Source organism: Monodon monoceros, unplaced genomic scaffold (assembly GCF_005190385.1).
Source record: "Monodon monoceros isolate NGI ecotype Baffin Bay Population unplaced genomic scaffold, NGI_Narwhal_1 Super_Scaffold_18, whole genome shotgun sequence".
NCBI lineage: Eukaryota > Metazoa > Chordata > Mammalia > Artiodactyla > Monodontidae > Monodon > Monodon monoceros.
In genome coordinates, this window is record NW_021703774.1 from 85,288,956 (window position 1) to 85,304,996 (window position 16,041).

The window sequence follows — 16,041 nt, forward strand, 5'->3', positions numbered from 1 at the left end:
AATGGCTTTCACAGCTAAGAATTACATATGGAACTTTACCAAGTGATCCTGGTGATTAGAAAACCCCTGGAAGGTGGTCATGACAAATTGTTGGGAAAGTTCTCAGCATAATAGAAGAGAAAATTTTATTTCCTTCATGATCCACTCTGGGAAAAATAAATGGCAAATGAACCAGCATATGTCAAATTCTGTAATAAACACCAGTGAGATCACAGTGTCAGGAAACTTCAGCCTGAATTTGCCATATTCTTGTACTTAAGATTTTCTCCTTTGATGTATGTGAAGGAAGAGTTGGAGGGCAAAGTCAAACAAAAGGCAAAATAAGTTAACAAAATGGCTGCCAGGCAGTGTTTAATGTCCCCCCTCCCCCTCCCCACCTGCACTCATCTTTCCTAGCTCCACTGGACTCACACTGCCACCTGCTGGCAATGTTTAGGGTCGGCTAGCTCATCAGTGGTGTTCGGAAGAAGTTTTCCCCCTATCTAGGAATGAGATTCCTCCCTTATGAATTTATCTTTAGAAGGAGGAGAGAGAGGAGGAGAACATGCATTTCAATCGCAAAAGACTCTCCTCGATGTATATATCATCTAAGGGATTTCCTCAATGTAATAAGCACTGGACTAGAGTAAGTCTAGTGGTAGGAAGACAGAAACCTGGAAAATTTCGTAGGTCTGAGGAGGAGAAGCTGCCCAGTTTCATGTAATAAATTGTTTTCTTCAACTAGAGTTTCATCTACAGCCCCCAGACTTCAATCTGCAGGAAGCCTCCATATAGGCATCTTGCTGCAATAGGCTGAACTCTCAGAAGTTAGAACCATGAACATATTCCTCAATATATTTCTCTTAACACATTCCATAGTGCTTTACCATATGTAAATGCTCTGTCAAAATACAAGGTACCTGATCAAATTAGACTGTGAACTCCTTGAAGGCAGTGACTCCAAATCCTCTGTGTGAGTCCCAGAGAATAGGGTATTCAACTATCATGCACTGAGTTGAACTGAAGGAGTCAATGTTGATATCAGCATAACTTTTTATAATAAAAATTATTTATTAACTGTTCAGAGGGGAAACTGTCCCACTCCCACCAAGCCATCTTCCTCTTTGATGCTCAGTCAAGCCAGGAATTTGTTCAAATACAGATCACACCACCATGTGGTCCTGCCTCAACTCTCTAATGTGACCTGATTGAATTGAGGGAAGTGGACGGACGGGTAGTCCTAGATGGGTGTCCTGTCCAGTTTGCGATTATTCCCCCTCCCTTGAATATACCACCACCAAGACCACCCAACACAGTTCCTACAGTCTCAATCAGTGAACAGCTGAGCCCAACTCCCGTGCCCCCTCTCCAACCCAGGGCTGCAGATAGGAGAGAGATTTAAGTCTGTGTCACTGAAGCTAATTTTGAGAGCGATGAATGGGAGTAGGGAGGCATTTAATGAACCATGGAAACCCCACCTTTCCCATTCCCGACCTTAGTCTCTTGTACCCGATTGTCCAGAGGGCTGGCGATGGGTCACTGCCATGAGGAGAGAGATCAGGGAGGCCAGCTCTGGAAAAAAAAGATTTACAGTATTATTGGTCTGGGTTACTACAGGCCTCTCTGTATCCAACCACCTTAGCGATTCAAATGCTAACTCCCACCTTCAGCCATCCAACCCCCAATCTTTCCACTTCTTCATCCTAAAAGACAAAGAGAAAAACCATCCTGCTTTATTCTTGCCTCTGCTAAGATCAAGCCCCAAACTTGATCTCCCATGTCCAAAAGAGAAACTGAAAAATACAACAGAACGGCTGTTCCTGGAGGGTGGGAGAGAGAGAGCTGCAGTCAGCTTTCCTCTATTCTACTCTGTGTGCCCTGATTACTATTTCCCCTTGCTTGGCCAAACTCAAGAAAGGAATATACCCAGCTGGTCCTCTCGCTTTAAGGAAACCTCAGGTTTAAAACTAGAAAAAAAAAAAAATCTATTAACTCAAAGGAAACACTTGGCTGTAATTTAGTTGTTTTTAAACCTAGCAAGGAAATGAGAAGACATGGGTCATTTTCTTACCTTGCTTGAGTGCAATTTCTTCCCTGGACAATTACACTGAAAAATGAAAGGTCCTAAAGGGTCCCCAGAATAACTCCAAGCCTGGTCTGCTGCCCTATATCTTCCAACTCCTACCCTTATAGTTTCCCTGCTTCCTGAGTCATGGAAAGTTCATTGGTTGAGAGGCATCATCTCACCTTCTTGACCCTTTATTCTCATCACCATCTCACCAGGTTCCCTCCCCCAGTTGTCAAGGCTCACAGCCATGTCCAAGGCTTTTGCCACATATCCATCCAGTTGGCTCTGTTCCTGACCCAGAAAACACTAAGCGAAAGCTGTGTGCAGAGACCCCCAGCCCCAGCTAGCTGGGAAAAGGTGATCCCACAAGGAGTTCCTTGCGGTCCTAACCGGCCCCCAGTCCCATCTCCCTCCAAGTGTCCAGCAGCCCATCAGGACTCCAGTCGTGGTGAGGGGGCAGGACGGAGGTAGCTGTCCGACACGATGATGTCGCTGGTGAGTTGTTGCTCCAGGAACTCAGAGGTCTCCTCAGCTATCTGGCCGGGGATTCGAAAGTCAACAGCAGGTGGCTCCTGCTTGGGGCTGGGTACAGGTCGGGAAACCCAGGACTCCGTGGAACAGCCAGTGCCCTGAAGAAACTGCAGGAAGTTCTCCTCAATGGAGCCCTCCCGGCTAGGCAGCCTCAGCTCCTCCTCCGGCGCCTGCTTGAAGAAGCAGACAAACTGCTTGCTCAGCTCCCCCCGGATCTGCCGATTGAGACATCCATAGAAGAAAGGGTTGGAAGTGAAGCAGAAGTAGCCAATCCAGGTCACCACATTCTCAACCTGCCCGGTCAAAATGGGCTGAGCACTCAGGGCGACGTAGAGGTGAAAAGAAAAGTAGGGCAACCAACAGAGCAGGAACTGTCCCCCTACAGCCAGGAGAACCACTGCTGCCTTCCCTCCCCCAAACGTCCGGTGCGGGGTGGTCTGGGGGGCCCCCGAGCTGGTGACCATGGTGGAGCGGCTGCTGAGAGACTCGGAGCGTTGCCGGGGGTTCTCCATCCACGTGGGCAGCGGTCCGTGCTGCATGGCAGCCACTCGGGCTACTCGGAACATGCTGCAGTAGACCACTAGGATGAGGAGCAGGGGCAACAAGAAGTAAAGGACAGCAAAGACCACCACAAAAAGCTGGCAGTAGGCACTGTGGCTCCATTGGAGTGAGCAGCCTGGGGGAACACGGGGAGCTCCCTCCTCCAGGGAGACCCTTCCCAACACCGGCACAGAAGCCATGGCCAAGGCCTTTACCCACACACCCACCAGAACAGAGGCCACCAGCCCCAGCGTCATGCGCACCTCGTAGCGCATGGGGTGGACCACGTAATAGTAGCGCTCCACGTTGATGGCCGACACCGAGAGAATGGCCAGGCTAACAAAGCATACGCTCAGGAACAAGTAGAGGCGGCAGGCAACCTCCCCAAAGAGGTCACGGTCAAAGAGGGCGGAGCTGGAGAGCATGGCCAGGGGCATGAGGGTCAGGGCAGCCAGCAGGTCCACCAGGCAGAGGTGGAAGACAAAGACAAATTTTCGAAGGGCGGGTGTCTTGGCGATAACAGCCATCACAGCAGCATTGCCAGCCACAGCGGTCAAGTCCAGCAGGAGCATGAAGAAGAGGGCCACAGATTCTGAAGCCACGTCCCGCAGCCCTACCTCTGGGACCCCACTGGCAGTAGAGGGACCTGGGGTTTGAGGGACCCTCCCCAGAGTGGAAGAGTTCCCTGATGACGGGGGGATGGGGGAGGACTCCATGGGGCCGAAAGAGGACACCCAGGGCACCTCCTGTCACAGGCCCATCCCCCATCCTAGTCCAGTGACCCTGGGATGGCGAGCCCAGGCCCAGGCTTCCCAATTTTGTGTGTGCGGGTTGGGGTGGGGAGAGAGCGCCTCCTGCTGGAGCCTCTCGGGCAGGCTCTTGTTGCCAGCCCTCAAGGCCGGGGACTGAGGGCTCGGGAGGCAGCTCCGGGTCCACCTTGGTGACTGCGAGGAAGCAGGAGCATGAGAGATGCAGGAGCCTCACCCACTCAACACTCCGTCTTCTGAGTGGTCTCCTGCTCCTTTCCTCTCTTCTCCACACCCTTCTCCCCTTTCAAGGACTGTTATCCAGGGACTCTAAATCCTCTGTCTCCCTTTCCCAGGGTCCTGCTGAGCTCTGGGATAGTGCCCAGTTTTAAGGTTGCTTATGTAAATTTCCTGATTTCTTGTCTCCTCAGAATGGCAGCAGCTGTCGAGGAGAAGGAGCACGAGATCAGGTTTCCAGTCCTAGGTCTGGGAGCTACTAACTCTTCTGAACTTCAGTTTCCTCATAAAGGCATCTGTAAAATGAAGGGAATAATACCTACTTCACAACTGTTTGGAAGATGCTGCAGGATTTATTAATAAAAATGCTAATAATAAGTAGTAACATGTCTATGGTGCTTTCCACATACCAGGCCCTGTTCTAAGCACTCTACGTATATTAACTCTTTTTTGTTTTTTTTTTTGAGGTACGCGGGCCTCTCACTGCTGTGGCCTCTCCCGTTGTGGAGCACAGGCTCCGGACACGCAGGCTCAGCGGCCATGGCTCACGGGCCTAGCCGCTCCACAGCGTGTGGGATCTTCCTGGACCAGGGCACGAACCCGTGTCCCCTGCATCGGCAGGCGGACTCTCAACCACTGCGCCACAGGGAAGCCCCTATTAACTCATTTTAATCCTTATGCAACCCTATGAGGTAGATGTTATTCTTATCCCCATTTTGCAATAGATAAAACTGGGGCTTGCAGAGATAAAGTAACTTACCAAAGGTCACACAGCTAGTAAGTAGCAAGGTCCAGGTACGCACCCAGGAGGCCTGGCTCCCGAGCCAGTACTCCAGCCCACCGTGCCATACTGTGTTTGATGGTGCCCTCCACAGTGGCTGCAACATAACAGACATTCAGTAAATAGTTGTTGAATTTGAAGCGTCTCTAAAAATGTCTCTCACCACTAGACAGAGATTACCTGAAAGGGGGAAGGACTGTGCATTAGTGTGCTTGGACATCACCATCCCCAAGACAAAGAGCTGCCACTTTGGGAGTGTTGAGAAGGACCAGTGAAAACAAAACATCCCAGGTAGAGGGAAACTGGGAGCTCAGCTCATCCGGACTCCACTGCTCCCAAAGCCAGAAAGGCGTAAGTCATATGAAAGCTGCCCTTCTCCACCCACTCATTAACTTCCCAAGGTCACTGTTCCCCCACAGGTGGGAGAGGAGCTGCTCCTAACCTCCCACTTCCCAGGGCCCCGGATCTTGGGTCATTGGAGCAGATCATCACAGGACCCCTGGCCAAAACCCTCCTATTCCTGGACTGTTACCACAGTCCCAGAACAAGGAGGGAGGAGTAGGCATCTGTGTAAGAGGTATGGAGGGGTGGAGGTGGGTGAGCATAAAGTAAAGAGAAAAACTGGAAGAAACTGGCAAGGGGCGGAGTCTTGAGTGTTCAGTGTCTCTCATTTCTCCTGCTCAGAGCTGTTTTACGTGTCTCATTATCCATGCTGAGTTTGCACAGAATTGAAATAAGTTGCTCAATGTACAGTTGACCCTTGAACAACATGAGTTTGAATTGTAGGAGTCCATTTACATGCAGATTTTTTTCAGTAGTAAATACTACAGTACTACAGGAGCCCATCAGCAGTAGGTTGAATCTGCAGATGTGGAACTGCAGATTCAGAAGAATTACAAGACGGAAGGCCAACTATAGATTATACCTGGATTTTCCACTGCTCAACGGGTCAGCGCCACTAACCCCCACATTGTTCAAGGGTCAGATATAATTTTAATTTTTTTTTGATTTCCATATGCCATTCTTGAAGTCCAGATTCCCTCAACATAGTGTACTAAGGTATCAAAATTAGAGGCAAACTGTGGACATGCCAAGTCTGATGGGCTTTCTGCAGACAAGCCAGAAGTTTCCTGGGTCAGTTTCCTAATCTGTAAAATGGGAGGTTTGAACTGGACAACCTCTAAGGTTCCCATATATGACAACATTTGATGGCTCAGTGAGTTCCCGGGCTATGGAGGGCCTGGTGGCTGCTCAGTTAAAAACCCATCATTTCTCTGACTGCAGTAAAGGGGCCCACTTGGGGCAGATGGGTCCTCTTGCCCCTCCATTGCTACAGCCTTACAATCACCTTGGTTTTTGGCGTTACCACCAACCTTGCACTAATTTAACTTCCAGCATGCCATGCATACGATAGGTGCTCAGCACAATTTTGTGACCTGAATCAAACTCAAATTGATCAGTTGAATCTCTGCCCCCTAGGACATACTCCAAGAACACTCAGTCCATCAGTTGTGTGCCAGCCAGGGGCCTGTCTTCTGGAACGAGTAACTCGGGCTCCTGGACTTGAGGCAGCCCTAACTTTGAACAACTACCTAGAGACGTGCCTCTCCCCGGGGATAAGAGACAGCACATGTCACATAGTCACTGGGTCTGCAGAGAAGGTGAAGAGAGGGCCCAGAAATGCAGACCCTTCTCATAAGACAATCTGCCAGAAAAAAATGTGGAACGAAACACCAGGGGAGGCAACATTGCCCCTTACTCTCTATGCCATGACTCCCGCATTCCTTCTACCTGGGAGTGGGGCCCAGAAGACGTGACTCTGAGGCCCTGGAAGCTAAAGGAGTCAAGGCCCACCATGTCTGCATGGACATCAAGTGTCTGCCAGCAGGGCTTACCCAGGGTCCCAGACTGCGGGAAGCAGACATGGTTTCCACGTGGAGATGGAGGGGTGCTGTGCAGCCATGATGGAGCCCTAGGCAAGAAGGCATTGGACATTTCTCCTTTTCACCCCCTCAGCCTTGCCAGTATCTCTGCACTGACCCCTAAATTCCAGTATTCCCATTTACCTCCTAACAGAAGAGCCAATATACCTGCTCCCCAGCACTTCCTCACTGATGGACCAGGGTAAAGCCTGAGAGGGCTGTGGGTAACGGTTTCACAGGGGAAGCCCAGGGAGCCTCACTCCATTCCTAGCTCATATCATCATGCCTTCTCGGACACTCTTGTCCTCCCTCTGCTCCCTTCCAGCAACCCTTCCCTCACCTCTAGGACTTCTCAGTACCTGGAAGGCTTTGCCACCCAAGGATCTGGGGTCTGGGCCTCTAGCAGGGGTATGGTCAAGTTACAAACAGCTGTGTCTCAGGATGCAAGATGTACATAAGTGCCCAGCCCAAGGCCACAGAGGTGTTGGGATTCACATACACCTGTTTCTTAGTTGCAGAGCCTCCATCCCAAGGACCCGAGACTGGCCTCCCTTCAGAGAAGAGCATGCCCCTCCTAAGCCAGGAAAGATTTTCAGGGGGCTACAGCACCTCTCCCTAGGAGAGTTGCCGACGCCCAGGACACAGAGTTGCCCGTCAGCCTGGATGCCAAAGGATTCTTTCCTAGGATGAAGGGGACCCATTTCTATGACACAGAGCAAGATAGATGAGGAACCTGTCTGCCTGCAGGATGTGGGTACTCCTGCTGGCAGCAGATCAATCCCCATCTCTAGGCTTCAGAGATGCCCACACCCCAATATTGCCTTCGGGATACCTGGGGGCCCATCCCCTGACAAAACTGCCCACTGTAAGGTAGGATGGGCTGTACCCTTCTGTACAGTACCTCAGCATTCACCACCAGGCCTGGGTCTGGCCCCCATTCCTGGCCTAGTCGGCAACTCCTACCTTTGCTGAGCAGCTCCCGGCTCCCATGTGATAGCTCCTCTCAGCTGATGCTTCTCCAAGGCTGCTGAAGCCTGAACCACTGCAGTGATCAGTGAGAGGCAGCCGGCAGAGCAGGATGCGCTGAGAGCTTCTGGGTCCTAATGGCCCCCTGCTTCCCACCCAGCCCCTTGGAGCCACTTCTGCAGCCAGGAGCCAGGCAGCAGTGCCCCCAGGCAAGGCGCCCAGGAGTGGGCCCAGCCCCTCCCCCTCCTCTCAGGCTTCTGGAGTGGTAACTCAAAAACCTGTTGGAGTCAGGTGATGGCAGGCAGGGGAGACCCTCCTGGCCAGCCTGATGACATAAAAAGAGCACTCAGAGTCAGAAAATCCAGGTTTAAGGCCTGGCTCTGGCAGTTACTAACTGTGACCTTGGGCAAGTCACTTGCCATTTCTGGTCTTAGTTTCTTATCTGTTCAAAAAGAATATAGGACAGATGATCCCTAAATGTTCCTCACAGCCCTGACATTGCATGGTTCTGTGACATCAGAACCAAGGTGCTTTTGTAGCAGGCCAGTCAGTACAGGCACAGGGCACTAGGGTCAGGTCTGGGAGGGGCCGTGGCTCGAGGGCGTGGCCCAAGGTTTGGCTCCTTTGGAAGCTGCCGCATGTATAGAGAGGACAGGTTCAGGAGTGGCTGTCGGGTTTGAAGAGGAGCTAAGGGCCTTGTCCTAACCCTGCACTTGCCCCTCAAAAAGTGCCTTCCTATTGTCTTCTTAGATTGTATGTTTATGTGGTGTGGGGCTGAGAGAGCTGGTGGAGATGGGGGAATCCAACATCCTCATAAGCCACCTTGTGGTACCAGCACTGCACTGCTCCCTGAAGGCAGAGTGGGAGGCAGGTACTCAGGAAGGCTCTGATTGGTCTGGATCTGTGGGATCTGCGGGACCGAGCAGAGCTGGGGAACATTATCGGCAGAAGGTCCAAGGCCAGGTGATGAGTCTTTGGAGGTGAAATGAAGGGGCATGGCTTCCCACCAACTATGAAGAAAACAGCTCCGGGCTTCCCTGGTGGCGCAGTGGTTGAGAGTCTGCCTGCCGATGCAGGGGACACGGGTTCGTGCCCCGGTCCAGGAGGATCCCACATGCCACGGAGCGGCTGGGCCCGTGAGCCATGGCCGCTGAGCCTGCGCGTCCGGAGCCTGTGCTCCGCAACGGGAGAGGCCACAACGGTGAGAGGCCCGCGTATCGCAAAAAAAAAAAAATCTTAAAGAAAACAGCTCCCCCAGGATTAGGACTGACACCCAAGGATAGGATCCTAACATTGTAGAGCTGTAAGACATCCTACAGGCCAAGGCACCCATATTTGTGAGGCCCAGAGAGGTCAAGAGATTGCCCAAAGCCACGCATGGCAGAGCCATGAGCCTAGACAAGGAATTCAGGCATAATATCTACTCCAGAGCCCTCTTCCCTGAGACTCACCTATACGGGAACTCCCTCTGTCTCTAAAAGGGAAGAAAGGGAATTCTGGAATTGTTTACCAGACCCAAACCAAAGAGCCATAAGAACAATGAATCACCCAGGAAACTCAGAGGGGGCAAGGTGGCTGCCCCAGGTCAACAACAAAGAGGCCACTGACCAGCCCAGACCCGACCCTGTGATCTCCAATATCCCAGCCACCCTTTCTTGAGCTCTTACAAGTGCCAGCCCCTTTACATACGAGACCTTCAATCCTCACACCAGTTCTATGAGGCAGCCATTACTCACCTTATTTTACAGATGAGGAAATGGGTACCCCGGGTGAAGTGACTTTGCCCAGGTCACATAGCTAGTAAATACCAGAGCCAATATTTGAACCCAGGTTTGTTTGAAGCCAAAGCATTTACTCCTTTCCCCCTGCCCCCATGGCTTCCCTGGAGGCCTGACATGAGACTCTGGGCTGAGGCCCTAAAGCCAATTCCATAGAAATGGCCACTACCTTCTAGGAAACAGCCTAAAACAAAATTAGATATACCTGAATACAGGGAAATCTAATTAAAATGTCAAATGAGAACCTGAAGACAGCAAAGTGATTTTTGTCAAACCTTGTGCTATCATGTCGGCAAGATCATCTTGGCATCAGTCAAACCTTCCGTGATCAGGTGAAGTCTATCCCTGATCAGCACCCACATCATTCCCGCAGAAGCCCAGCTCAGACTGACACGGCCCCCTTCCAAAGATCCACAAAGAACCATTCGGGCTCATCAGAACAGGATTATAGAAAGAGCACTGGAGGGAATTCCCAGGCAGTCCAGTGGTTAGGACTCAGCACTCTCATGGCTGGGGCCTGGGTTTGATCCCTGGTCGGGGAAATAAGATCCCACAAGCTGCGCAGCATGGCCAAAGGAAAAAAAGAAAAAAAAAAAAAAAGCACTGGATTGGTCAGGAATCCTTGGTTCTAATTGGGCTCTACTCTATTGGTTTATAGTAAGACCTTAGCCTGTGAGTTGGCCATCTGTGCCTTAATCTTTCTATCTAGAAAATGGACAAACATTCTTCACTTCCTAGCTTATCTAATAGGGATAGGAAGCCTATAATACATAGCCTGCTTCTCCGGCTTGGGGGAGCTAGTACCCTGGCTGGTCAAACAACCGGTGTGGTGGCCAGCGGGCAGTCTCCAGGTCCTGAGGCCCCTCCCAGAGAGCCTTTGGGAAAGGTGGTTGCAAAGAGGCGGTGGATCCTAGAGCATCTTCTCAGTTGCTGGAGGTCATCTTGGCTCAGAAGAGGCAGAAGGAGAGGAGAAACTGTCTGTCCTGGCTTGGAGGCAGCTGATACAAGAATAACAAGAATAACAAGAATAACAACAAAGATGATGATGATACGAGCTCTCGAGGGCCCAATCTGGGGAGGACTTTTTACGCAATATCTCATTAAATGAACTCAGGGTTTGGAGTAGCTATTGACATTACATCCTCCCACCCCACCCTGCCAATCCCTCCTTCTAGAACTTAGCACAGTGGAGGAGGTGGGAAGGCCAAGGTGGAGAAACTGGAGGTGGTCCCACAAGCCACATCAGAGGTCCACGGCCCACCATACTGCATGCATACCCAGGAGTGGGCTCCTGTTACAGGTTGGGGGCAGGGGTACCCCTCTCCTCAGGATCATGGTGGAGCCCTTGGTGCTGAGGTCTGATTTCTCCATCCCAAACTTTCTCCTTGGTGCAGCCCTGCCCTACCCTTGCCCACCTCTTGACAGGGCTATGTCCCCTCCCACTCTTTCCTGCCTCCTCAAGATGAGACCTTGAAGGGGACCAAGTTTCATTCTTTCATTCGCCCATCCATGTATTCAATAGTCTCTCGAATGGTCTTTATGTGCCCACAGCCTTCTCCCTGCAGCCCCTCGCCTGCTCAGTAGCATCCCCTGCCCTCCTCTGCTCTCTCTGCATCTGTCAAAGCCTGCTCTCAGGAAAGAGGCTGACAAATCCATTCACACTGATAGCAGCTTAATGTGTTCTCTCTCCCAGGAATATTAACAATTTAACAGGGAACAAAGGAAAGAAGCCGGATGTTGGGATTCCACCATCAAGGGTGTCCCTGAGATCCCACAACAAAGACTGGCCTCACCCCCCAGGATGCCAGCATGGCGCCCTCCCTGCACCCACCGCCATCCACATGGACACCCAACCCTCCCCACGTGGAGAGCAGGCTCACAGCTGGGACCTCCCCACCGCAGCTCAGCACCCGGCCGTCCAGAGCCCCCTGTGCCAGCTCCAGCCACGCCTGCTCCCCAGGCAGCCACCCCCCTGCCCACCATCTGTGACCAAGCTGAGGGGCTGAGGAGGGAGTCAGAGGAAAGCAGAGGTGAAAGCCTTTCCATTCCCTTTATTCCCCCACAGTCTGGCCTACACCCCCTGCCAGGAGCCAAGATCCAACAGTATATTCAGCCTGCAGCTGCCACTGGTCATGTGAGCCCATTGCTAGGTTACAGGGACCCAAAAATAAATCTTTCCCAACCAGATTAGAAACTGGGGGCCTTGGATGAACCAGGCTCAAAAGAGTGACAGGAACACCCACAGTGCATGTGCAGGCCAGGCCTGCTATGAGACGGGGGAGTCTTCCCCATGCTGCCCACACACCCCCATCCATCAGCTGGGGCTCAATGCTGGATCCCCAAAGAAAAATTCCCAGAGAGCTGCTGGGCCTTTGAAAATTGCACAATAAATAGGTCTCCAGGGAGAGTGGCCCTTCCTCACTAGCATCAGGGGCTGCTTGGGCAATAGCCCTCTGCCTGTTCTTACCATCCAACCTCCTCAGCATCAGCCTGCTCCTCCACATGCCCCACCCCACCCCCGGTGTACCTAAAAAGCGCCATTAACATTAATGGTTTGCCCTGTGGCTTGAGGGCCGATCTGTACTAGTTGCCCTTTTCCAGACTTGGGGAGGGAGGGAGATCTAGCAGTAGCCCTAGAACAAGGCACTTTCACAGGAGAAATTTCACAACAATTTTCTGAGTTAGTTTTAATAACTCCACTTATACACGTGGAAACTGAGGCTCAGAGAGGTTAAGTGACTTTCTCAGGGCCACACAGCTGGGCAGCTGGGATTTAAATCCCAGATCTCTATTTACTGAGTCTGGGGTTAGGAAAAGGAAGAGGACAGGGAAGCACAGCAAAGGAAAATGAGGGTCCCTGAAAACCCTTCCCTGGAGCCTGATAACCGGACACTTTACTTACCCTGCTGCCCTCCTCCACATCCTCTGAGTCAGGCCACAGCTGACTCAGCCCACATGCCTCCTTCTTCATGGCTTTGCACTCTGTCACCTTCTCCGGTCCAGGACCTAGATGGTGCTTAGGCCTGAGGGGGGTCATGTACAGATTCCCACTAATCATTACCCCTCTACTTCAGAACCCCCAGCTGGAGTCGGAAGAGCAGAGCTGCCAGGGCCATAGGAGGTCAGGTAACTATTTTACACATGATTAGACCCAGAGACGGGAAGTAAGTTGCCCAAGGCTACACAGCTAGAGGGTGAAGGAGAAATGACCAGAATCTAAGTCTCCAGATTTCTATCCCCCCTTTTTTTTGCTTGTCACTCAGGATAGCTGGAGGTCTGTCATACCTGGCGCCGGGGCAAACCTGAACTTTCCCCAGTACCAGGCTCCCTTCCTCAACCTACCACATCTCCAAGGCCCTCCCACCTGCCTGTTCTCTTCACTAAAGTGTTCCTCCTCCCCAGGCAAGGGTCCAAGGAGACCCAGACACCCCACTCATCTCCCTGTACAGTCCTTGCCTCCCTGTCCTGAGCACACTCCCATCATCGCCTGAAGCCTCAGAGCATCCCATTCCCACCTCCTGCAGCTCCCAGCAGCCCAAACTGCAGGCTTCATGTCACTCGATTCAAGAATGTTTACTGAGCACTTTCTATATGCAAAGCTCGGTTTAGGGGGTAAGAGAAATGGTACGAAGGTGAAACAAATATAAACATTGCCCTCTTGGTGCTTACAATCTAGAATGGAGATGAAGCAGGTTATAACCTTCAAAGGAGAGTCAAAGTGCCATGGAGATTCAAAGGAAAAAGTGAACCCACTCCCTCAGGAAATATGGGAAGGCTTCCTGAAGGAAGTAGCATGGGTCTTAAAGGAGAGGTAGGATTTAAACTGTGAGTAGCTGAAAGAGGAGAGGAGGAGAGCAGTTCAGGTGGAAGGAGCAGGTCTAGCAAAAATGTAGAGACAAGCAGGTTTATGGAGACAGGGCACGATAAGTTGTCCAGTTTGACTGAAAACTAATCAGGGAAACATAGGGCCACAGATGTGCCCATCTCTGGTCTTTTAGTGAGTCAGTTGACAAGTATTTACTGAATCCACAAGTTCCAGAGTGAGGGGATGAACTCAAGGCTGGGAATTTTCCTTATCATTCAGGCCTAGAGAGAGGAGAAAAAACACATAGGTCATCAAGGAGATAGTGCCTGTGACCATATGACAGAGTGAACTCAGGGCCGTCAGAGATGAAGTGATGTAGAGACCAAATGATACCCATGAGTCCCAGGTGGGGCTCTCCCTCATGACCTGCATGTCCATTCTGTGGGGGAGGTGAAGGATGGAGCGGTAACTTGAGTGCCTGGGAATTCTCCCTTCTAGATTCATGGTGTCATAAGAAGCTGCCCAGCCTGATCTGCAGGGACAGGGCACCCTGGACCACCCAGCTGCTCATTCCGAAGCGGGCTGCCCAGCTGCCCAGCTCATTGTCAGGTCCTGGGCTCTGACCTAAGACCAAAGAGTTGAGCTGGGTTTCCCAACCTGGGGTCCACAAAGCACTCCCAGCAGTGCCTGGTCTCTGACTCTAGGGGGCGCCCCTGCTCTACATCTCTGGGACAGTCTCCCTAAGCAACGTGTACTCAGCCCCGCCCGCCCAACTGAGCCCTAGGGTAACCTGACCCTTCCTTCTCCAGGCTGGGCACAGCTAAGCACAGGGATACGGGCCCTATGGCCTCTTTGCCAGACAGTGTTCTTTCCTCCAAAGTCCTCTCCCTGCATTCGTGACCCACAGGATCCCCCCCCACCCCATCCAACTCTCATGCCCCCACGGCCAAGGAAGGTCCAGACTCCCAGACCCAGTGCTCCTTAAGGATGGAGAGATGGACTGTGAGTGGCCCCTTGGGGTGGGGGTAGGGCCGATGGTCAGCCCTCGATCACCTACCTGAGGACTCTGTTGCAGAATGGTGTGTGAAAGCTTAGTCTTTCAGATGCCCTAGCCTGGAAGGGTAGGCCTGGAGGGTCAAAATCAGCCCTGGGGGCGGGGGACCCTGGGCTGGAGAGAAGACACCAACTGCTACATTTCAGGGCCTCTAGGCCGCCCTGACAGTCAGAAACCACAAGAGGGCAGTGTTGGCCACAGAGCTGCAAAGAGTTGATTGCGGTTTCCAGGTAGAGGCTTCTCACCTCCAAACCTCACCGGCTTTATCCCTCCTGGGGCACTTGCTGTCCTGTGGGACCCGAATTTTCACCTTTCTGACCTCTCACAATCTTGGCTTGGAGGACCAGGCAAAAGGGCCAAGGCTCCCAAGAGAAAATCCCTCCTACTCCTAGGAGTTGGGTAGGAAGAGATGAGCAGGCTGGCATCCTGGAAGGAGCACTGAACTCAGAGTCCAGAGGTTGCACCTGCATAAGTGAGCAGTGCACTTGGGGTTACTCTCCTCGCTTCTCTGAGCCCAAGCTCCAAATGAGGATTGGACTAGACGTGTATATGCTCTCTAAGGTCCTTTGCAGCTCTCGATTTTGAGTCTGAGTCACAGCTGCTGTCCTCAAGTGGCTTCTCTCTCCAGGGCCCTGGCAGCTTGAGAGATTCAGGCCCTGGGGGTAAGGGGCTGGGTGCAGGAAATAGCAGTGGGCACATCTGCTCTCCACAAACTAGGTCATTCCTATGGGAATTACAGTCAGAAAGAGATTCAGTCCTAGGACTGGGAAGGGACCCAAGAAGGGATAACCAGCATCAGCTGGGCCCCAGAAAGACCCCTCTAAAGGGCTCCATCTGAATGGTTTGTGTGTGACTGTGTGAATGGTAGGAGGGCTGGAGGCTGGCTGAACAGTGTCCCCTCCCAGACCCAGGCTACCCAAAAACCATGGGGCCAGATTGGACAGCCCCAAAGTGGAGGCTGCAGAAAGCCTAGACGCCTAACCTTGGCCTTTTCACTTCAAACCCCCCAACAGTCACCTTCTGCCCTTCTCCCCACATTGCTCTGACTCCTGCTTCCAGCCCATACCCTCATCCCCAAAAAGCAAAGCTCTAAGTTTGAATCTAGAAGAGGGTCCCTGCCTGACCTTCCCGTCTCTGGACTCCCGGCCCACCCCCTATCCCTCCAGACCAGCTCTGTTCCCTGTGCCTCTTTGTCCCCAGGCAGTGTCTCCTGACTCCTGTCATTTCACACCAGGCCCCTGGACACACTCTCCCCAAGCACCTCAGCTTCCTGATGGGGCATCTGATCGGGCACCTGGGGCCTGACCCCACTCAGCACAGGGTGTGTCCTGCTACTTGTATCCCAGCTTCTCTTTCTTCCCTGATGGCCCCATTTCTACCTTTTCTGTCTCTTTTTTGGCTTCCCTCGTTTTATCTCTCTCATCTGCTCTCCCTAGCCTGTTTTCAGAACTCTCCAAGTCTCAGAGCCTCTTTGCCCTGGGCCTCTGCTCCCCCGCCTCTCTGTTTCTTTGCCTCAGTGTACACCTTTCCTTTCCCATCTCTCTCTCCACCCTCACTTCCTCCTCTGCAGTGAGTACATTGAGAATCTGATCCATCCCTCTCTGGACTGAGGGTATAAATAGCAGAGGGAGGCT

The 16,041-nt window shown here is 52.1% G+C and overlaps 1 protein-coding gene across 1 annotated transcript; it reads right to left on the reverse strand.

Moving 5' to 3' along the window:
• Positions 1–1,896: 1,896 nt before the first annotated feature.
• Positions 1,897–7,850, reverse strand: GPR61 (G protein-coupled receptor 61). Its single transcript, XM_029230244.1, has 2 exons — positions 7,768–7,850; positions 1,897–4,397 (listed from the first exon to the last, which is right to left on the reverse strand). The coding sequence occupies exon 2, from the start codon at positions 3,832–3,834 to the stop codon at positions 2,479–2,481; it is 1,356 nt and encodes a 451-aa protein (XP_029086077.1). The 5' UTR covers positions 3,835–4,397; positions 7,768–7,850; the 3' UTR covers positions 1,897–2,478.
• Between the last annotated feature and the right edge of the window lie 8,191 nt (positions 7,851–16,041).